This window comes from Simochromis diagramma, unplaced genomic scaffold (genome assembly GCF_900408965.1).
Source record: "Simochromis diagramma unplaced genomic scaffold, fSimDia1.1 OVJJ01000343.1, whole genome shotgun sequence".
In the NCBI taxonomy this organism is placed as follows: Eukaryota; Metazoa; Chordata; class Actinopteri; order Cichliformes; family Cichlidae; genus Simochromis; species Simochromis diagramma.
Window position 1 is genome coordinate 15,214,890 of NW_024386831.1, and position 22,598 is coordinate 15,237,487.

The 22,598-nt window shown below is 38.5% G+C and overlaps 1 protein-coding gene across 3 annotated transcripts in view; it reads left to right on the forward strand.

Annotated features, from left to right (window-relative positions):
• Positions 1–103: 103 nt before the first annotated feature.
• The window catches only part of stk39 (serine threonine kinase 39), a 33,843-nt gene continuing 11,348 nt past the window's right edge, over positions 104–22,598 (forward strand). Inside the window, exons 1-14 of one of the 3 annotated variants that reach the window (XM_040028172.1) lie at positions 104–365; positions 1,703–1,815; positions 2,075–2,183; positions 3,685–3,823; positions 4,136–4,191; positions 5,213–5,322; positions 8,317–8,418; positions 8,779–8,912; positions 9,056–9,104; positions 10,352–10,417; positions 14,554–14,676; positions 15,398–15,427; positions 15,849–15,905; positions 16,669–16,730. In XM_040028172.1, coding sequence (XP_039884106.1) covers positions 260–365; positions 1,703–1,815; positions 2,075–2,183; positions 3,685–3,823; positions 4,136–4,191; positions 5,213–5,322; positions 8,317–8,418; positions 8,779–8,912; positions 9,056–9,104; positions 10,352–10,417; positions 14,554–14,676; positions 15,398–15,427; positions 15,849–15,905; positions 16,669–16,730 — 1,256 coding nt within the window. In that variant the 5' untranslated portion in view covers positions 104–259. Of the gene's footprint in view, positions 366–1,702; positions 1,816–2,074; positions 2,184–3,684; positions 3,824–4,135; positions 4,192–5,212; positions 5,323–8,316; positions 8,419–8,778; positions 8,913–9,055; positions 9,105–10,351; positions 10,418–14,553; positions 14,677–15,397; positions 15,428–15,848; positions 15,906–16,652; positions 17,685–22,598 lie in introns of those variants that run through there. The other 2 variants (XR_005695316.1, XM_040028173.1) reach the window with 2 other exon arrangements.

Sequence of the window (22,598 nt, forward strand, 5' to 3'; positions counted from 1 at the left end):
GAGGTTTTAAATTAGGTGTATAATAAAGCATCTTAATCACTAGTCACTGTCTCGAGCGCGCGCGCACGCGATCCGTTATTTTCCGGGTTGTGCTCGCTCTGCGGTAGAGGCGGCTCTTCCTCTCCTGCAGCTGCCAGCTGACACTAACACTGAGGAGGTGAGGTCAAATTTGACTCTCTCTCTCTCTCTCTCTTCCTCTCTCGCTGCCCGTCAGTCTGAGAGAGAGGCTGCTAACAAGCGCAGCATCATCATCTTCATCATGGCGGATCAAGGCGACTGTACAGCTCCTGTCCACCACCCGCAACCACCGCTGACAACCAGCTGGCCAATTACCCGGGAGTCCTACGAGCTGCAGGAAGTCATAGGTTAGTGTCCGGGGATGTACTGAACGCCGTGTAACTATCGTGGAAACCCAGCCCGCGGCGGGTTATCGGAGGTGAATGACGACGAGGGCCTACCGGCTTTTTCATATGCAGCAGCCTCCCGCAACGCTTTGCAATGCGGATGTTACCAGACACAGTCAGGGACTACCGGTTCACAGCTCACGAAGCGGAGTCGGGTAAAAAATCTGGGCCGCTGCACGCGCGTGAAACTGTCACGTTCAATAAGTGGCTCCGATCACCGAGCTTGACTCCAGCTGTGCTGATTTTATGGCACGTGTCCAGTTTATTAGCAGCTGCTTAAATCACAGATGCTGCGGATCTGTGAAGGCCACGTCGTGCCGTCTGTGGTGGCAAATAACTTATTATGGCTACATGACGAGCTAAATATACAGCTACTTAGTATTCATACAGCTAATAATAGCAGTAATGGCGATCATTAAAAACTATGGCAATAGCGGAATTGTTACTTTTAAAACAATAAAGCTTGTTTTCTAATTATTATTTTGATTTGTTTAATAAAGTTAACACGTGATCGCTTAAGTCCAAAAATTCAAGAAATCCAGTTTATACTCATATTAATTAGAGAAAAAAAACTTTAACATTTTTTACATTTATCGATTCAAATGATTAACACAACTTTTCTGTTGTGGACTAATGGGTTATTGATTAATTGAGACACATGACTCAGTTAGTATTTATTTTACAAAGACATTTGAAACTTAAACCTAACTTATTTTATTGCATGAATCACCTAATGCTGAATTATATCACCTGAGACATAATACTGCTAACCTTAAATGCATAGAAGAAAAGCAGAGGGAAGCCATATGCATATTTTTGGCAACTGCATGCACTGTGCACATGAGCTGACAAGTCAAATCATGAGTGATAAGAAGTAGCGCCTCCGCTATGTGCAGCTGACAGTGATGAGTAAGTGAGACCCCCCCCACCACACACACACACACACACACACACACACCACAATTTGTGATGTGTTCTCTGGCGTATCTGCTTCTAACAGTTTGTAAGCAATATGTCATGTGTCACAGCATCTTGGTGTGAACAGCTCTGCTACTCCACAGCGTGGCCTGATTTGTAATGAGTCGAGTAAACGACTCATCACATTGATTAAAAAAAAGAAGAAGAAAAAAATAGAAGTTCTGTTAGTAACTAAAACAGAAAAGCTGGGAATCTGTGAGCCAGACAAATCCATAAAGCTACAAACTGATGCTGAATTTAGTCTTCCAGCTGTGCGTAATGCAATTCCCACTTGGCTCCTGTTTACTTTGTCATAGCTTCATTGTGGCTCTAATTCTCAGGCAGCGGGGCCACAGCTGTTGTGCAGGCAGCCCTCTGTACCCCCAGACAGGAGCGTGTAGCCATAAAGAGAATTAACCTGGAAAAATGCCAGACCAGCATGGATGAACTATTGGTGAGTACAATAAATACGGGCTGTTTTCTCAACCCAGTGTTTTGGTTTTTTTACACCACACCCGATTCCTGTAGTACTACTTAACTTCTGCTACATATTGTTATTGTTCTCATTTATCTGTTAATGCAGTTTGCATAGAAATCTTCTAACTTTCCTGTTGTTTATGCAGCACGTTGCAGATTATTAAGATAAAGCAAGTGCCCTGAATAAATAAAATGTCCTGTATGTGAAATATCCTGTCATTTGCTTCTACCAATAGAAAGAAATTCAAGCCATGAGTCAGTGCAACCATCCCAATGTTGTCACATACTACACCTCCTTTGTTGTGAAGGATGAACTCTGGTTAGTCATGAAGCTTCTGAGTGGGGGTAAGCTTCACCTGACACGGGTGGCTTAGTGATGCATTCATGCCATTCATGTGATAACATAAGCCTTAAATGCCCTTAAGATTGTGGTTTATAAGGTAGTCGACCAGTGTAGTTTCTCATGATTTGTTTTTTTTTTGTTTTTTTTTCTAAGAAAATAATTAGGCAAATTTACCAATTGGGTTCTTCTTCAAGCATATCTCATGTGCGGTGAATTAGAGATCCAAGAAGACTGTTTCAGTAGCTTAACCTTTGTGTTTAATCTGATTAAAGAACAGCAGTGTATCAACCTGTGTTCATGCCTAGTTGACAAAAAGCGTTACATCTGAGAAATTTCAAAACTTATTATAAGGCCAGTTTCAGTATAATAATCCATTATAATTAATAAAAAATTTTTTTTATCAGGTCAGTTTAGTTTTGCTTAGACTCCAGTGGGCTTTGCTCAGTTCAGTTTTTATTAGTTTGGGTATCATCATTTGTAATTGGTAAGGTTTAATTAACTTTTGCTTTATAGTTGGAACACTTGTAGATATTGTCCTCACAATACAACTTTGACCACACTCATGAAGACTAAAATTAACAACATTTGCTCGTCGTTTTTATTTAATTTAATTTTGTAACCGTTATATATCTCTGGGACAACAATTGAAGACCAGTGTCGGGGTTGTTACTCCCAAAAAAATAAAGCAGCACGTAACTTAATTACTCTCCACAGAAAGTAATAACTCATTACCGTACTTTCTCATTACTTTGTAAAATTACCTGAAACATAATGTTATATAATTACCATTTAACAATATAAACCTAAGGATCCAATCCTGTACACCAACACAAATCCCTAAGTTTCTTTTAGTGTTTAATTATGAACAAAAAGCTGACAACACAATGGAAAGCTGAAAACGTAACAGTGATTCTGCTTTACAAATGTGCACAGGTAGAAAGTGAGCCTGACTGCTCATCACTGCCTTTAATACCTGTTGACGGTCAGGCTCTGGCTGCTGGGCTGGGTTCTGCATACACTCAGGTTTATCATCGCTCTGGGTTCTTGGCTAGTTTTGTGTTAGCAGACTGTCCGTGCAGTGCTATTAGGAGCCAAAGTTACCAGTACAATGTGGTTGTTTCTTTTCTGTACACAGCTTGCACTTTACCATTGTACTCTTGCTCTTTTGTACAATAAAAATAAAAGTAATGTCCATATCTTCGCAGTAAACCACTCTGACATTTTCCAGCACACGAACTGAAATCAATGTAATGTGATTGCAGTAACACCCAACAGTGGTAACTAACTAGGAAACCATAGGTTTAAATCACTGAATTAAGTAATTTCAGCTGTAAAGACAATACAATAAGCTGCTCCCTGCAATAAAACAAATCTAAAAATACCAAAATATACAAATACACAAACACTGAAATGTAACATAAATTAATCACTCAACAGATTTTTGTTTCCCATTATTTTCTAAAAATTAACCATGTTTTCTTTTCTTGGCTGGCATCTTTTTAGGATCTATGCTCGATATAATTAAGCACATAAGCAAAGAAGATGATAAAAATCGAGCTTTAGAAGAGCCTATCATTGCCACTATTTTAAACGAAGTTCTGGAGGGTCTGGACTATCTACACAGAAACGGACAAATTCACAGGTATTGGTTTATATCTTTTTCCTCTGTTTAATCAACATTGTTTGATTGAAAATATGATCCGCTATCTAAAAAACCAAGTGGTAATGTTGAAAATGAACACAAATACGTTCATTCATTGGATTGTAGCTCAGCCGTGATCTGTACACTTTCTGGTTATCAAGGTCAATGTGAGTCAGACTTAACCCTCTACGACCCCCATGGGCATAGTTCTATATGTTGATGGTTAGGGCGACACGTTAACAGGAGTGGAAGAATCAATGCTGCTCCACATGACTTTGTTGTTTGACTGCATTATTGTTTTGTTGACCTCAGGGATGTGAAAGCTGGGAACATACTACTGGGGGAAGACGGATCTGTTCAGATTGCAGGTTTGTTGAATACTGTGTAACACTCTCTTAAACCTCTTTTTTTTTTGGTTATTTTCACACTAAATGCATGCACTGTATTTGTGGTAAGATGGTGGAATTGATTTCATAGGTTGTAATAATTAACAGAGAGCAATAATGTATGTTTACGTTTTCCTTTTTTTAATTCGAGAATCATAATTCTTTCCTAATTATTGTGTGTCAGCTTAATCAGTTACTCCATTGAAGCTGTCAGCTTTTTAATGCTGTCTGTTATATTTAATTGAAGTGACTGATTATAGCCTTTAATAAAAACAATTACAGGAATTAGAAAAAGCAGTTGACTCTGTAATAAAATAAAAACAAAATATCTGCAGGTTACCAAATAAGCACAGCAGGAAAAGCACAAGTGTAACCTGTTGAGTTAATTAGTTTCAGGGTCCTGATGTGAATGCATTATTTTGGCTGATACTGGATTCACACTATGTTGCCTGTTGTTCTTGTTCTTAAACAGACTTGTTGCAAAGCTTACACTCACTAGCCATGTTATTACGTTATTAATTGTTATTAATTGGATTCACCTTGCTAGTACCGGGTTGGATGTCCTTTTCCACTCAGTAGCACCTAAATTCTGAAATAGATTCAACAATAATGCTGACATAATATCACCATACAGTCACTGCAGATTTGTCAATAATAATAATAATAATGATAATAACATTTTATTTGTAGGCACTTTCCAAGGCACTCAGAGACCGAAATCACAGTATGCACACAAATTTTGAATCTACCCTCTTTGACCAGCTCATTACATAGGCATGCATGCAGCACTCATTCCAGAGGAGATCAGCTTTTCAGACTGTGACGCAGTAAACAAGCTAAAATGAAAATGAACAATTCTGATGTATTTGATGTTCAGTATTTACTCTTTACCCTGCAGCAGTCACACAGGGTTTTGACACAGATTTTTAAATGAGCCAATTACCATGTGTTGTTGTTCTAAAATCTTCTCTGTTGTTCTGATGCTTTTCTTTTGTTTTTACAGATTTTGGAGTGAGTGCATTTCTAGCTACAGGGGGTGACATGACTAGAAACAAAGTTCGAAAGACCTTTGTTGGCACACCATGCTGGATGGCACCAGAGGTGATGGAACAGGTGAGTCTGTTTCTGTCGAGGCAAGATCGAGGCAAGAGCTGATGAAAACTTTTATGTTATGTACTGGAAAAAAATGCAACTGGTCTGTTTTGGGTTTTTGTATTCTAGTCTTTTATTAACTGTTTTCTGTTTGGTTTCACTATCCTTGGTTTTTGATTATAGGTTTAGGGTTTGATTCCATATTTTTCATCCCTTTACCTTGTGCAATATTTCCTGTTATTTTTGAGCTCTTGATGTTTTGTCCCAGAGTGGATTTTCTTTAAACTTAGCTTTGTTAGTTTGGGTTGGTTGTTATCTTCCCTCAATGTTGTTGTGTTCTGTGCCTTCCTTTATATCTTCAAGTCTGTGTTGCCCTATGTTAGTTCTTTCATGTATCAGCATTTCTTTGTTTTAGCTGGTGTTATGCTTCAGTTCCTGTTTTACTTTTTTAGTTGTCTCTTACGTTTTGTCTTGTTTTACTTCTTCCCCAGTTTCATTGCCTTGATTGTCTACATCTGTGTCTAGTTTGCTCCAGTTGTTGTTCATTTCCCTAAACACCCCATGTGCATCAATATACAATTGTTTTCTTTTTGTTTTACATATTTATTTATTGGTTATAACAAGTTTTACACAATACGCTGTGATAAAATAAGAGAATAACAGATAAAATAATGACAAAAGACATAATGATTGAAACCAAAATAAAGAAAATCATAACGGGGGGGTCAGACAGACATATCAAATTAGCACAAATTACATTTGTCAATATAGCTAAAAATCATGGGAGGATGATTATGGAAAAGCTGACTTATTATAAAGAGTGTTCTTGTGTGCTTACACCTGTCCTTATAGCTCACTGGGTTAAGCAGGTGACCCATATGGCAATAGACCAGCGGTCCCCAACCTTTTTTGTGCTATGGACCGTTTTAATGACCGACAATATTTTCACGGACCGGCCATTAAGTTCTTGGATAAATACAACAAAAAAAATGATACAACCACGACAAAAACTGTGGTATTTTGTAAATAATCGACACGAATTCACAGTGTAATTGTGTAACTTTATTAGCAGCGTCCTCTTGAAACGCGTCCTCCTGCCCCTTAATGCTCTCTGATCGTTATGGCAATGCGTAAATATTTCTTTCAAAATAAGATACACAAGTACAACACGGGAAAAGACCCTGGGAAACAGAGTTAATGATAAAAACCCTGAAAACCATAAATTTTACACCCGAGCCTCAACTCTTGCGGCCGGTAACAAACGCAGCCCGGTAAAGTTTTAGAATTTTGTCCATATGGCCCAAAACATATCCAGTTTGTTTCTTAATACATAAGTTATTTTCTCCAGAGTTAGTATAGATGTCAGTCCATTAAGCCGCTGAGAAAGTGCTCATAGTACAGTATTTTCATGTACTCTTTTGGGTTGTGTTGCGTTGCTTTCTGGGCTTTTTATTTGGTTCTTGTATTTTGCTTTTAGATCTTTTCATCAGACTGCTCACTTTTGATTCATTCAGTCTGCCTTTGTTTCCTCCCTTCAACACTCCACAAACATAAAAGCAGCAGCTAGGCTGCTAACAAGCACTTGCACATCAACCCTGTGCTTGCTTCCCTTCACTGATCATTCATCCATCTTCTTCTGGTTATCCAATTCAGGGTTGCTGGGGGGCTGGAGCCTATTCTAGCTGTCATAGGGTGAGAGGCAGAGTATACTCTTGACAGGTCGCCAGTCTGTCATAGGGGCAACACAGAGAGGCAGACAACCGTTCACTCTCACACTCACACCTACAGCCAATTTAGAATCACCAATTAGCATGTCTTTGGATTGTGGGTGTAGCCAGAAAGAACCCACATAGACACAGGGAAAATGTGCAAAGTTCACACAGAACCCAGGGGGTTCTTGCTGTGAGGTGACAGTACTAACCACTGTACCACCATGCTAGCTCTTCGCTGGCTTCCAGTGAAATTCAGATTCAATTTATTAATCACTTACAAGGCCATACATGGTCAGGGTCGTGCACATATCACAGACCTGCTGAGACCTTGTTTTTTATTAAGGCCTATTAACTGTTATTTTAAATCCAGCTTTTAAGGTTGGAACACATAAACTTTGAAACAGCCCTGCAGGTCAGCTGATTAAGTGGGTTTTTTTTTTCAACTTCTACTGAAAACCTTTTTTTTTTAGCCTTTATTATGATTATGATATTAGACTGGAAGGTGAGGGAAGATGAGCAGTAAATGGCCTAGGACAGATTCAGACCTAGCCTTCTGCAATAGTCTATTGCAGTGGTCTTTTCTCGTGTTGTAGTTGTGTGTCTTATTTTGAAAGAAATATTTACGCGTTGCCATAACGATCAGAGAGCATTAAGGGGCAGGAGGACGTGTTTCAAGAGGACGCTGCTAATAAAGTTACACAATTACACTTTGTAAATAATCGACACGCATTCAAAATACCACAGTATATGTCTTGGTTGTATCATTTTTTTTTGTTGTTGTATTTATCTGAGACCTTAATGGCCGGTCTGTGAAAATATTGTCGGGCATTGAACCGGTCCATAGCACAAAAAAGGTTGGGGACCGCTGGTCTATTGCCATATGGGTCACCTGCTTAACCCAGTGAGCTATAAGGACAGGTGTAAGCACATAAGAACACTCTTCATAATAGGTCAGATTTTCCATAATCATCCTCCCATGATTTTTAGCTATATAGACAAATGTAAGAACCTTAGTGTGAATGTGTTGTTTTTTGTACTGTATGTTGGGATATTTACACTTAAATATAAATGTGTGTCTTCATCCAGACTGTTAAAACACATAAAAACTGCTATACAAAAAAGTTGTTATTATTATTATTATTATGTAAAATGTATTTGCCTGATCTTGTCTCTGCTTAATGCTAGCCCTTTTTGTAATGGAATGCTGTTATTTTTGACATGACAACCAATAGCAGCATTGCCTTAACATGAAGCCTTAAGCATTACTTTGGTATTACACGGTACTGTAATTCTGTGTCTGCAGGTTCGGGGCTATGATTTTAAAGCAGATATATGGAGTTTTGGAATTACAGCGATTGAATTGGCGACAGGCTCTGCCCCCTATCACCGCTACCCTCCCATGAAAGTATGTGTTCATTCAGTGTTATTTAATCAGTCTTGTAACATATACTGGTGCTGGCAAAGAAAAAAGAAAAGGAAACTGGCCATAAACCTTGATAAACCTTCTCCTAAATAAACGTCTTTGAGGTTTTCTTAGTAATGATGAATTTTATGTGGAAAGAGAGCAGTTTGGCTTGCTGCTCTTTCTGTAATTGGGAAACCTAAGAGCTAATAAACAGGCAGCGTTTCATCTAAGAGATACTCATCTTTATGTTCCACAACATTTCCCACAGTTTCCTGCTCTTAGTTTCTTTTCCTCATCTACAGATTTTGTACTGGTGGTGAAATGTGTTGGCAGTTATGACCACTTCTGTTGTCTTTTCAGGTTTTAATGCTTACCCTTCAGAATGATCCACCTTCTCTAGAGACAGGTGTTGAGGACAAGGAAACTTTAAAAAAATATGGCAAATCATTTAGAAAGCTAATATCTATGTGCCTTCAGAAGGATCCTGTCAAAAGGTTAGCAACATGTTTATGTATCAGGCAAATATATCAATGGAGAGAGCTGATGCAATTATTGGTCAGTGAAATGACCCAATCGTGACTAACATTCAGTAACTGTAATGATGCTTTCTTTTTTTCTTTGTTTGTTGTATCTCTAGGCCTACAGCCGCAGAGCTTTTGAAGTGCAAATTCTTCCAAAAGGCCAAGGTATTTGTCTCATCTCACTATCTTTTGTTATTATTGCTGTCCGTTTGGATTTATGCCAGCGACGAGTCAGATATACACGCAGTGAATGCTTTTTTTATGCATTTTTGATGTTTATACTTACTTGGATGAATCAGCAATGACATAAAACATAACCTAGCTACTATTATTTAATATATATGAGAAATAGTAGTATTATTGCTATTATATAAATTATTATTAATATTATTATTATTCAGAATTGAGTACATTTTGGGCAAGTTTAAATGTTGCTCTCTTATAATAAGCACTGTGTATTCCTGAAATTTTTTTTACTATAATAGTGATTAATTAAGTAGTTAAATGGTGAATAGCCAAAATCTTTATAACAAAGTTATAAGATTACAAAATCCTTTTTTTCCAAGTAGATTAGCAGTTAGAGAAATAGTCTTTTTAAGGTCATTTTAATTTTGTGAAAAGTACTGCAGCCTCATCTTGCTGTTTCTGCATAGCCAGTAACCAATTTATACCAGGGACTTAATAAATCCATTTATAGTACTGTGCAAAAGTCTCTAGCCACCCCTCCATTTTTTTATGTTTTGCTTTCACAGAGCCAGACCTTCGAATACGTTTTAAACTTGAGCGATAGTTCTCCAGCTCTCTGAAGGACTTTCTTTCTTTAGACATGGCGGCTTTTTTCACTGATTTTTGGTCCAGTTTTTTACCTGACCATTTTCAGATGATTTTCAGATGATTTTCTTTTGTTAAGCCACTTAACACTTAAACACAGTGGAGGCTCTTATCGTGCGTTCAGCCAGTGGTGTTGAGGATCTTATCGAAATTGGTTGAACTGTATATGTAGGAAAGTATCGTAAGATTTGTATCCACCATGCCTTGCCATCTGGAAAGTGTCCGTTTGACAAAAGCTTTTTTTTTTCAGAACGACAATAGTCCCAAACACACTGCCAAAGCAGTAAAAGCATAACTGAATAGAAAAACACACAATGAAACCTTGTCAGTCATGGATCCAAGGAAAAGCTTTAAATGTCCTTCAGCAATGTCCTTCTGTTTTTGCCTTATATACAGTATTTTCTTGCATGTTTGCAAATGTTTCAATAAATCGCTGCACTTATTTCCCATTTTCCTTGCAAAATATAAAGAAATAAAAGGTGTGTCAAGACTTTTGCTCAATACTGTACTTCTCACGTGTCGTCCAGCCTTTGGATTTCCATCCGTCTAACTTAGTTATATTTTGACCATTTTTTTCACAGAACAAAGAATATCTGGTGGAGAAGCTTTTGAGTCATGCACCAAAGATTTCTCAGAGAGCGAAGAAGGTATGTTTGCGTAAACATTCCCCGTAAAATAACTCAGCTATTGACTCGACATGAGCGAATTATGGCAGCGAGGAGGAACTGACTGAAGTGTCTGTCTCCAGCAGAGTGCTGCATTTCCAGTCAACACATGCGATGCTCTACGACTTTCTTCAGCACCTCAAACACTTTACACCCTGTTGTGTAGATTATGTAAAAATATGGGCAACTGCCACGTAACAGTCAGACGGTACAGCTGTGTGTCAGTGGTTTCATGTGAAGCTCTTTGCATGTGTCACGCCGGAGACAAACAGGGTGAAATTAATTGTTGTGGTTAGGTAACAGAAAGGAGCAGATTATTGCTCAGTTCGCTTGCTCTGTTTCCCACTGGTCACAGTTTACTGAGAGGAAGTGCAGCTTTTGGACACAGCTGATATTGACTCCACATAACATTACGCCTGGATGGCCAGGACAGAAGTGGGAACACGGGGCCATTGCCAGAAGGCAGAGTGCAAGTGAGCGTAGAGGTGGAAATTCACTGACATGGTAAAGGAAGGACATCGTAGATAACATGGTCATTTCTGTGTATGACGTCGTATTTACGCACAAACATAGCTTGGGATCAATAGAAAGGGAGATGACTATGGTGGGTGGTATGTGGAAGTCATAACAAAGAATGCTAAATGGATATAAACAAGTGCTGCAGTATATCAGAGTTTGACAGTTAAGTTTATTACAGCCATCACCTTCTAATTTAGGCTGTATTTATGGTCACTGATACACAAATTATGCAAGCTTTGGAATTGGAGCCACATTACTTTGAACTTGCACAGCAATATTTGTGCCAGTGTGAAATGGTATCACTTTCAGAGAGTATAAAATAGATTCTGTGGAGCCTTTTAATCACAAAGTGGTGATGCACAACAACTGTGTAGTGCAATGAATGCATTTTTTTACATGTGTATTCCTCTTAAAAGTACAAAACAGACAGCATGCAGGGTTTACAGGTAGTGTCTGATACACTTGATAGCTTTGCTTTGGGAAATGTGTGGGCTGCAGAGCCAGTGTCCTTGTTGTTTTGTCCCGATTTGACCTGCAGAGTCATCTACATTATAAACTCAGCAACATTACCCAAAGCTTGCAGACACAAGCAGTATTATAGAAACACTGTCATTGCAGGATGTTGCGACCTTGTGGCCCTGGTTTTGTTAGATCTTATCTCAAGACTCTCAAATCGTCTAGATCGTGTTCTCAGTGCACCTCTCTTTGATCTGTATTTTTCCCTTCTCTTCACGCCTTAGTAACCAGTTGCTCTTTTTCTAATGTTTTTCTCCTATGTGGTATTTTACTGTCAGCAAATGTGGGATTCTTCTCTGATGAAACAAGTAGACCTAAAGCCACACAGCTACTCTTTGACTCTTAAAAGAAACCTGGCTTCTCCATTAACCTGCTCCAGTGAATGAAAAGGAGATGGCAGATTCTGTCACCAGCAAAGTAATTTAAGATGATAATGGAGCTAGAACATTACTCCTTTATCTAACAAATGGAACTAGGATTCAGAAATGACTTGCGGAAATGAGAAATAGGAGAAACTGACTCTTACAGAACATACAAACAGGCATTTGCGAGGGATTTTGCTTTATTTTAAATAGAAATGTTATACAGGATCATAGCCAGCCATTTAAAATGAAGGTGTTTGTGGGTCCAAAAAACAGCAGAGGGCACCCTTACACCCAGTATTGAGTGTCTAAAAGAGAAACTAGCAGGCTTTATATTAGTTTAAAGGCCAGATAAAACTAATGTGTGCTTGAATCATTGATTTGTTGCATAACAAAAAGTAACATGTGATAAGATTGGGATTGATATCAAGTTCAGATGTATGGTCTGGTGCACAAATGATGATGCAGTACTGATTGACTTCTGCTTGAATGCTTTCTGCAGCCTGATTTCTAAAAGAGCAAAACAAAACACAGCTTTGTACCAGAGTGTGTCGCAGTGTCTGAAAACGCCGTTATGAGTGACCGCCAGCATTTTTAGATTCTGAACATACAATGTTTCTGTTCAATCTTATTTTTAGCCTACATTTTTGGTTCATTTCTCAGTATTCTTCTTTCTGTGAGTGAATGTCAGCTGGGTTTCATGTATGGCTGCCCAGTGCATTGATCTGTGTCTGTTTTGCTCAAGGACCCTGAGCAGAACTGGGGGAGTCTTGGTTCTGTGTCAGGTTTGGAAAATAAACCTGACACCACCACAAGGGTAGTGCTTCTTTAACTTTGACCCCATCTAGAGCTGGGGAATTTTTATGACTCTGCTGCCAGTGGCTTACAGTTTTGTGTGCTCCCTTCTGTAACACTGTGGTGCCCTTGTGTCTCATCTCGCATGTTGCTTCTCTTACATGCTTTAACTGTAGAAATGCAACAAATTATAGGCTTTATGTATTTAGGCTTTGATTTGCCATACTTACTGTTTTTGTCTTGTTATACTTGATACATTTTCAGTTGTATAACTACTTAACTATAACTACTATAACTACCATAGTTAAGTCATTTATTTTTTCTCTTGTATTTATTGTGCTATGCCAAATTATACCTACTGAAATGGTATAAGCAACTGGTGAAAACAGCTAATCTAGTTCTTTCTTTCTAGTTCAGTGTAGGTTTAGTCAATATATATATTTAGTTTTTAGTCACATTTATCAGATGGTATAATACAGCACGTGTATGAAGGCTGCTGACTCACAGTCATGACAAGCCGGTCTCCAGAAACATATGCAATTGTGTTTGTGTTGACAAATGTAAGACTAAAAATAAAGATATTTTCTGTAAATTTTAATTTCGTTTTGTAAGTACACTAAATTGTTTAAGTTTGTTTTTATTTTTTATCTCAGTTAACTAAATGGGTTTTGCATCTATTTGGAAACATATGAGTTTATTTGTGACTATAGATGTTATATACTAGTCAAAAAAAGAAATGCAAGGTTATGTTTGAACTACATTACCATATGCATAAACAAGACATTTAGTATGAGTTTTTGGGCCTCCTCTGGGCGTGATGGAAGCATTCACTTGTCTGCACATGGTCTGTACAAGTGTCTGGCTCTGTTGTTGAAGAACTGCTCTCCAGTCCTGGATGAGTGCCTACTGCAGCTGTGCAGTGGTCATTGATTGTGGCTGCCTCTGATGAACATGCCCACCCAGCAAGTTCCAGGCATCTTTAGTAGGAGACATATCAGGAATAAATGCTGGCCAAGGAAGTAGCTGAATGTGCTCCTGATCCAGAAAAGCTCGAGCTACTCTGGCAGTGTGGGGGGTAGGCACTGTCTTGCTGAAACAACTGCAGGGTGGGGTGCTGCTGCAAGAATGGCACAAGTACAAGTTGGAGGACCGCATTTTGGTACCTCTGTTCAGTTCTGCCAAGAACAGTCACATCAGAGACAATGCTCTCGTGGACACTGTGGAAGTGTGCAGCAGCTCAGATACACATGCCAGTATCCAACTTGCCAATAGCCCAGACTCGGTCAGATTCAGTCAGTCGTGGCATGAAGACACTGATAACAATGTTGTACATACACTGTTTTGTGTGCTTTAAGACCACTGGCTTGAAAATGCTGTAAACTGAAGCAATTCTGCTGTGTGCAAGTTGATTTGTCTTCCATAAACAATTTAAAAATCATGCAGTTGACTAAAACCAATCGGGCAGCATATGTTTGGGTTTCAAAATGACGATGTAATGCAAAGATTGAAAACTTTTTCGCAGCAGTTGTATTTCTTTTTTTTTGACTAGTATATTTTCTAATATCTAAATCACAGGAAAAAAGGATGTTTGATTTTGTGAAGTTTGTCCTAACAAGAAAAACTTCTAAACTTTAAACTCCTTTTTTGGTTACATAATAAAGATCTTTTCAGAACCAAGCAGTACCTTTGCCACTGCAGTACCAAACATACTTAACAGACTAAATGACTTGAATGTGGCTTTGTACGTTCACCTTTCATGTCACAAATGCGCAGCCACGTTATGTAAATCACTGAGGTCAGTGCTCTTATTTAAAGGTCTGTAAAAGCTAATGGACTCATGGGTAAAGCACAATGTACAGACACATGAAGTCAAAGGAGCACAAATAATTTAATTAACATCGTGTGCTGGATGTCGTAATGCTGCAGGTCAGGAGAGTCCCCGGCTCCAGTGGCCACTTGCACAAAACAGAGGATGGAGACTGGGAGTGGAGTGACGACGAAATGGACGAGCGCAGCGAGGAAGGCAGAGCAGCGGTAAATCAGGGCAGGGTAGGTGAGACTCCACAGAGGGAGGCATTAATCAATGTGTTTACTCTTTTATGATCATCACCAGTAAAAATCATCATCAAAAGAGCCAAGATATTTTCTCGGATCAGTCTGAAACTGTAACAGAACTATAACTTCTGCACATAAATTCCGAATATGAGTTATTAAGGTGTTGCATGTCATGTCCAACCCGCAGATCAAACCATTATGCAACTTTCCCTTCTGTCTTAGACACTGTGCATTCTGCCCCTTCCTGATTGGTTAGTTTTTTTGGATAGCAGATGGCTTGTCTCTGAGAGAGCCTGTCATGAGGTCGCTGTAATGAGCTGGAAGATAGCTGTAAGGATTTGAGGCAGGAGGAACTAGGCAACTATGATCAAAGAGCCCTTTGATAAAGACTCCCAGCTTTAATGTATGATGCAATAAATAATACTCTACCGGCAGTAATGATTTACGAAAAGGGTTGTTTTTAAGGTATATATATTCTTCTTTTCAACACGGATGTGCTTTGGTTTGTTTTTTGCAAACTTCGGGCTGCTTTTCAGTGTAAAAAGAAAGGTGTAGGCATATGTGGATGGATTGATATATACACATACAGTCTGTGAGCAGTGTATGGCTTATATTAATTTTTTGCTCTTTGACAAACTAAAACAGAACATATAACATGATTATTACCGTGTGTCTGACAGTAAATATATGAAAATGTTTTTTTTCCCCCCTCCAGTCACGAAGGGTCAAAGATGACGCCAAAGATGTAAGTTAGATATTCCTCTCCTACACCAATTTGAACTTGCAAAATATCTTAGAATATCTAAAAAGACAAGTTGTCATAGACAAACCGGCCATATCCTTCTGCTTCTTTACAATTCAATAAGTTGCCAAAGGGGTATTTTTATTTTTAAATTCGCTTGACTGTCCTACTTGAGCTGCTGCTTGTGTAAGAATCATGAACTCACTTAATTAATGTTTATTTCTCTGCTCGCATTTTTATGCAGTTTCATTAAAAAATGCCACGAATTTGATTTAACCTGTCTCATAAAGAGAGCAAAATGCTCCTCATTGATTGGTTTGAATTGACTTTCCTCTGTTGTCTTTATACGATGAGCTCTGATTTGATATTTACCAAGGATGTAATAGCATTTGCACAATTATGCCTCACATTTTGTTCCTCCTAGAATGAGGAGGATGCCAACAATGTCCCTATTGAAGGCTTGTCTATTCAGCATCCCCAGGTGAGGGATTCGGCAGCAGCACCAATTTGTCATGATTCAATGACCTTGATTCCACTGTGATTGTGTGTGTTTGTGTTCATTTCTGCGCGTGCACACTTAGAGCGTGTCTGTCTGTGGACGTGTCAGTGGGCGTATATATATGTGTGTGTGTGTGTGTGTGTGTGTGTGTGTGTGTGCTTGCGTACATGGAGACGGTCGGTCTCCTGGAGGGATGCTCTCAGCAGTAATAACTCAGAGTAAATGGCTGTCTGCCTGACAGTGCTAGCTCAGTGACTGGGTGTATCTCATCTGAAAACTCGCTGCCATTGTATCCCATTTTCTTTGGCTTTTGTCAGTCTGAAAATGAGCCAAAGCAGTTTGAGGTGTAGTCTTGTGTCCCAGTCAGGAATTAACTCTGACAGCTTCTTAGCAGTCATTTCCTTTCCATAATATCTCATCCTTGCCATATAAAAAGCCCATTCGTAATACGGTTTTGATGACAGTGATAGACCCTTACACAGTAAACCTTCATGTCTTGTTCCTTTTCTTCTCCCTTAAGACTTTCCCTGCTGCTGCAATGAATTTAAGACATTTTCCAGTAAAAAAAAAAAAAGTAATCACATAGTGTGTGCACACATTTCTTGTTTATGTTCATCTTGAAGTTTGCAGAATTTCATGCTCTCTCGTGCATGCTTTATGTGACTCTTACTCCTCTTTTTCACAGTGAATGCTTTTGCCAGTCTGATGTTTAATCTGCTTCATCACCAGATATTTTCTCATGCAGGTTGAACCGTATGAGAATACACCCTTCATTCAAGGTGCTGTGAACATGGTACTACGGCTAAGGTGAGACTGAGAGACACACATACACACGTGAAAAAAATCGTCAGTGAGATCTATTCTTCTAAAAGCAGTAAAAGCAAAGAAATGTGCAAATTTGTTATCTCTGAGTTTAAACAATGCAGGCTTCTAATAGACCTAATGATCTTTGGCTGCCACAGAAGGGATTTGGCATCACTGCTGATCCCCTTATCTCATGTTGTCTTACCGCTGTAGTCAGAGGGAGGGGTGTTACACATCATTGCCTCTCGCGGCGCTCCACAATCTGCTTTCCTCCTTCCTCCCTGCGCTTATAGCACCTCACTCTTTTTGCTGCATTATTCAAGACATTGCTGTTTATGGAAATATTTCCGTGACTTAGGGCAGGCTTGCGATTTGGTCACATAATTTTGGCAGCAGGTGGGAGCTCAGTTACCTGTGTGGTGTACGGAAATGCATTTTCTATATCTTGGTCTGTATTACTCAGAATGAAACAAACAGAGAAAAGAAGTAGAGAGAATGGATGCTGAATCGGACGGACCAATATGCATTTTTGGACAGCTGAAAGTCTCCCTCTAGCTCCCCGATGAGCTCGGTGCTGAGCACACTCTTGCTTGAATAGGCACCTGAAGGTCTCTCCCCAGGTGTCAATTTTATTCTGTGCTTACCAAGAAAACAATATCTTGCATGCAACAGGTGGCGGCTACCTGTTCATTGGTGAAAATTCACTATTCTAACCTGGTGGTGAAAACGTGCAGAGATTTGATGGTTTTGGCTTTTTCTGCTCTTCCATTTCACAGCTTTAAACATGAATTTAGCTTTAAATCAACTTTAAGGAAGTTACATGTGTTTTTAGTAGTACACCATTTTTCCTCAGCCAGCAAATGACATTGTGTCCACAGAGAAGAGCATTCACTGCGCTTGGTATCATTGTCTTTTTAGGTGAATTTGTGTAATAGCGATATAGATGTGATATCTAAAATGTAAATCCACATGTTTGATATCATTTGGCAGAAAAAGGTACTGAAAAGCTCCCTCTTCTTTCAGTTACTCGTATATTATAATATTTCTGTGTCTTTATCTACATTTAAGGTTTAAAATGCTGTGTTTTGATCATTTCTGATGTTTCAGACAGCAGATGTAACAGTGGAATACCAGAATTTGTCATTTCTAGATATTTAATGTCCTACTGAACATGCATTTTCTGATTTCAATTGCAAGCAATTTGGTGCTGGCTGAGAAAATGTTTCTTTAGGAGTTATTTGACTTTTTCATTGTTAAGAAGCTTTTGGCTGGTATGTTTTAAAGCGAATCAGTGGGGCTTTATAAGATGAAAGACTGCATATTTTGGGATTTTCTTTGGCTGTGCTCCTGAGTTGTGGGGGCAGAAAGATATATTTCTGGCTTTCGCAAATAGGAAGAGGCTGCATAAGAAGCAGTGGATTTAAGAGGGCCGATTAAATAAAGGCTTTAGCTGGAATTTGTCACAATATTTAATGTTTGTTTTTTTACTATGTTTTTAAAAGTTGAATTTAAAACCTGAACTGAATTATTACTGAGGTTTCACTAGCAATGAACAACTCAGATTTACTAATGAATTGAGTAGTTCCAACTCTGACTAAAAATCAGTAAAACTGATTATGAATAAAGGTTCTTGACCTGACGTTAATCTCATTTATGAGCTGCCACTGTGTAGCAAATGCATCTTTTAAAAATAGTTGTCTATAATGAATAATTAGACAATTTCATGTTTGTTCTTTTTGTCATTTTGGGAGCCTAAATCATATTGAATGTTGTTACTTGTGAATTATTTTACTAAGTCTTTGAGAAGCTACATAAAAAAACCCTCATCAATTAGGAGAAGTTTAAAGGTTTTCAGATGGTGAATACATCAAAGTAATTGCATTGCAAAGACAAAAATAAACAATTAATTGGTCTCCCTTCTCAGCTAATTAGCATGAGTTCATGGTAATAGGATCCCCTCAGTAGCAGAGGTGTAGGAACAGAAGCGCTGTGATTGGTTCACTCTTTCTGGGTTTTCTTTTTTCTTTTTTTGCAGTGTCATTGAGAACTCCTGAGAATAGCAATGTCAGCAGTTTAAAGGGGAAACGCTTTTGGTGCAATGTCACTGGAGCTTAAAAAGCCAAAATAGAACAGATGCAAATTGATTTAGCCAAGAGGTGACATTTCCTTGTGTTTTCTTAAGACTCTTGTTTATAAAAGGTAGCTAGAAGTTGACAAATGTCACCTTAGCTTCTGAAATATCATCTTGATATTAAATTTCAGAGAAACATAAATGTAGTGTGTGTGCTTCTGTCAGCCTAAGCCTGGAGATATGGGTTTATTGCTTGCGAGCTTCTTGACAGTTGTTTGTGAAGCAAATAAACCTTTCTGTCTCGCTAACATTTGGAAGATTTATCCACCTCACCATCTGCACAGGCAAGCTGCTAGTAGTGGAAGTCGCTGGCACATTAATAAGGCCATGATTTCTCACCAGTTCTGGTTAATTATATGTTTTTGTGTTTTAGATGTTGTTGAGACAAAATATGAAGCGGTTACTCTGGATTCACATTTTTACTTTTTTTTACTTATAAATGACAGACTCATTAATAACAAAATGAGCTGTTAATAGCCAAGTTCACAATTAATTTCCTGAAGAGTTTCTCATAAGAAACTTTGCAATTTGGTATAAAGAAAAATGTCCTTGATAGACTGACTACTATTTATAGTTAATTAAAGTCTTTCTCCTGCCATCACCAGCCAATAAAAACAATCTCTTTTAATCAAAATTACACATTTTAACCCTTTTTTGACATGAAAGAAATCCTTTCATTCCTCAAAATTGATTTTATTAGGCAGTAGAGCAGGATTTTATTAGTTCCTGCTTCACTGCAGCATTTCTCTGTACTTGTCAACTCAGGAAACATTATTTTTACTGCAAGTGCCCTGTGTTTGTCAGGGTGAAACAGATGCAGGATTTATGGTACTGCATTTATGTCCATTTGTGAAGGTGTTTTCCTGCATAAAGGTTTATGCAGCCTATGCAAATGAACTTGTTTTCAGTCCTTCAAAAAACCAACAGCACGTAGCTTGATGTGGATGACAGTGTGCACAGGACGAATGTTGATTTGTTGGAAATTGGGCTACAACAGTTGAGTTCACTGGGAATAGGAGAACTGCAAAAAAAAATCGTTCCTTTTCCAAAGGGTCGCTGCAGCTCATAGATTTGTATATGTGATTTGGCACAGTTGCAAGGCTGTGTTTGTGTCTCAAACCCGTGGAGTCAAATTTGTCTCAATAGGTTCACAAATGTGTATGATAAGATCCACAAGCATAAACTAAGATTTACAAATGTGTACAACTGTCCATCCATCCACCCATCCATTCGCTTCCGCTTATCCTTTTCAGGGTCGCGGGAGCCTATCCCAGCTGTCATAGGGCGAGAGGCAGGGTACACCCTGGACAGGTCGCCAGTCTGTCGCAGGGCCAACACACAGGGACAGACAACCATTTGCACTCACATTCACACCTAGTGACAATTTGGATTATCCAATTAACCTATCCCCACAAGCTGCATGTCTTTGGACGGTGGGAGGAAGCCGGAGTACCCGGGGGGAACCCACGCAAACACGGGGAGAACATGCAAACTCCACACAGAAAGACCCCGGCCTGATGTCGGAATTGAACTCAGGACCTTCTTGCTGTGCGGCAACAGTGCTAACCACCGTGCCGCCGTGTGTACAACTGTCTGTGGATAATTTTGAGTACTTACAAATGCATGCTTCAGTCCACACATGTACACAGTAAATTGAAGACATGTAGATATATTTTTAAAAATACATCAAAAATTAAATAAATAATCATAATTTACACAAAGCCTCTTAAATTCAGTTTCTCAAATCTGATCATTTTCACTCTTCTACAAGTATCTAAAAATATTTGTGATATTTCACTTACAGATGGTTAAATATGCACGTATCACCTGACAGTCGCATATCATCAAGTACACGTGTCGCTTCTAATGCTGATAGCTTGACATAGAGTCACAAATTCACGAAAAGATACACAAAGCTATATTTAATTGCAAGTGGAAAACTGGGACACCTGAGCATCCTTTGTGTTTCTGTGTTCTGATATTTTTTTCTAAATGCACTGAATAGCTCATGGATTGCATGCAGATTTGTAACCCTTTTGAGATTAATTTAACTTAAACAAATGTTTCATGTGCAAGGCAGTGCACCATTGACCTAATAACTTCAGCATGAAGAGCACAGAAAGTGTCTGTAATGGAAACTAGAATTGTTTCTAACACTAGTTTTGCTTCAGCTCTTTGCAAGAACTTTGTTTTTTTTTTCCATGAATAGCTAAAGGACCAACAACAGCACAAACAAGAGTAGCCTGCAGAGCCGTTATTTGTGACATTGCCCCTGGTTATAGCTAACACCTATAATATGTAGATGATGGTCTGCATAACTATACATACTGGGCGACCGTGGCTCAGGGGGTTGGGAATCGCATCTGTAACCGGAAGGTCGCTGGTTCGATCCCTGGGCTCTCTGTCCTGGTCGTTGTGTCCCTGGGCAAGACACTTTACCCTACTTGCCTACTGGTGTTGGCCAGAGGGGCCGATGGCGTGATATGGCAGCCTCGCTTCTGTCAGTCTGCCCCAGGGCAGCTGTGGCTACAACTGTAGCTTGCCTCCACCAGTGTGTGAATGTGAGAGTGAATGAATAGTGGTATTGTAAAGCGCTTTGGGTGCCTTGAAAAGCGCTATATAAATCCAATCCATTATTATTATTATTATTATTATTACATACAGGCAAATATGGACACAAATGCATTGGATTGGAGCTAAGACAAGGAAATAGCATAGAGAAACCAGTCAAAGTTCAACATAAATGCTCCTGGTTTGAAATAGAGCCAAGGATGGAACAAAACAGTGTCAGAGCTGGAACATTAAAGGCATACTCTGTGTATTTTAGGGGTCATAGCTTCAACTTGACTAATCTAACACACATTATGAAATCATAATTTACTATTGATAGATAAATCTGGTTACCAATTTCACAAGTTAGCCACATCTTGTTTAGTCAAGAAAATTGGTTTGTTGGGTTTGTTGCATATGGAACTGCAGTTCTGTGAATCAGTGTTTCTAAAGCGGTCACTCGTTTAGTCTTTAACTATTAGAAACCATATTCTCCACAATTGTAATTTGTGGGGTTTTTTTTAGGAAAATACATTAAGTTGAACTATTCAGCTGGTGTGTGCTGACATAAAGACTAGCTTACTGTAGTTCAGAGGCATCAAATTCGTTTTGCAGTTTGCCTCAATTTGATCTCAAGTTGGTTGGACCAGTAAAACTATGGAGAAACCTCTTAATTGTTAATTGCCTTATGTCTCAGTTTTTACACCTTAGCAGTTAAAAGGCTTACAGGATATTGCTGTTACCCTACTCTGAGGGTGGGCAGGCTTACACATTAAGAATTATTATTTCAAGGAAGTACTGGCAGCTTGTCGTGTAATTTAAAAATTTTTAAAAAAAAAGTTTGAACTGTAGCTCAAACAACAGCTAAAACCTTTATAGTGATTTGTAAAAAAACAAAAACCCAAAATAATATTTTTTCTGTTATTTTAATGGAATACTAACAATAAAAGTATATTTATTTTTTATTTTTTTTGTTTATCTATTACTTACTGTGGTGTCTTTGGCGACGTTTACTGTTGAAAATACAGTTTTTTAGTCCATAAATTTGGAAGAAAAATTAGTTTTTTTTCCAAAGCCATACAGTGGGCTTGATGTTTGACACCCCCGTTGTAGCTTAATAAATATTAAAAGATTAGATGATTTTTAAAGGACAATTTACACATTTAGATAATCATTTCAATGAATTTAAC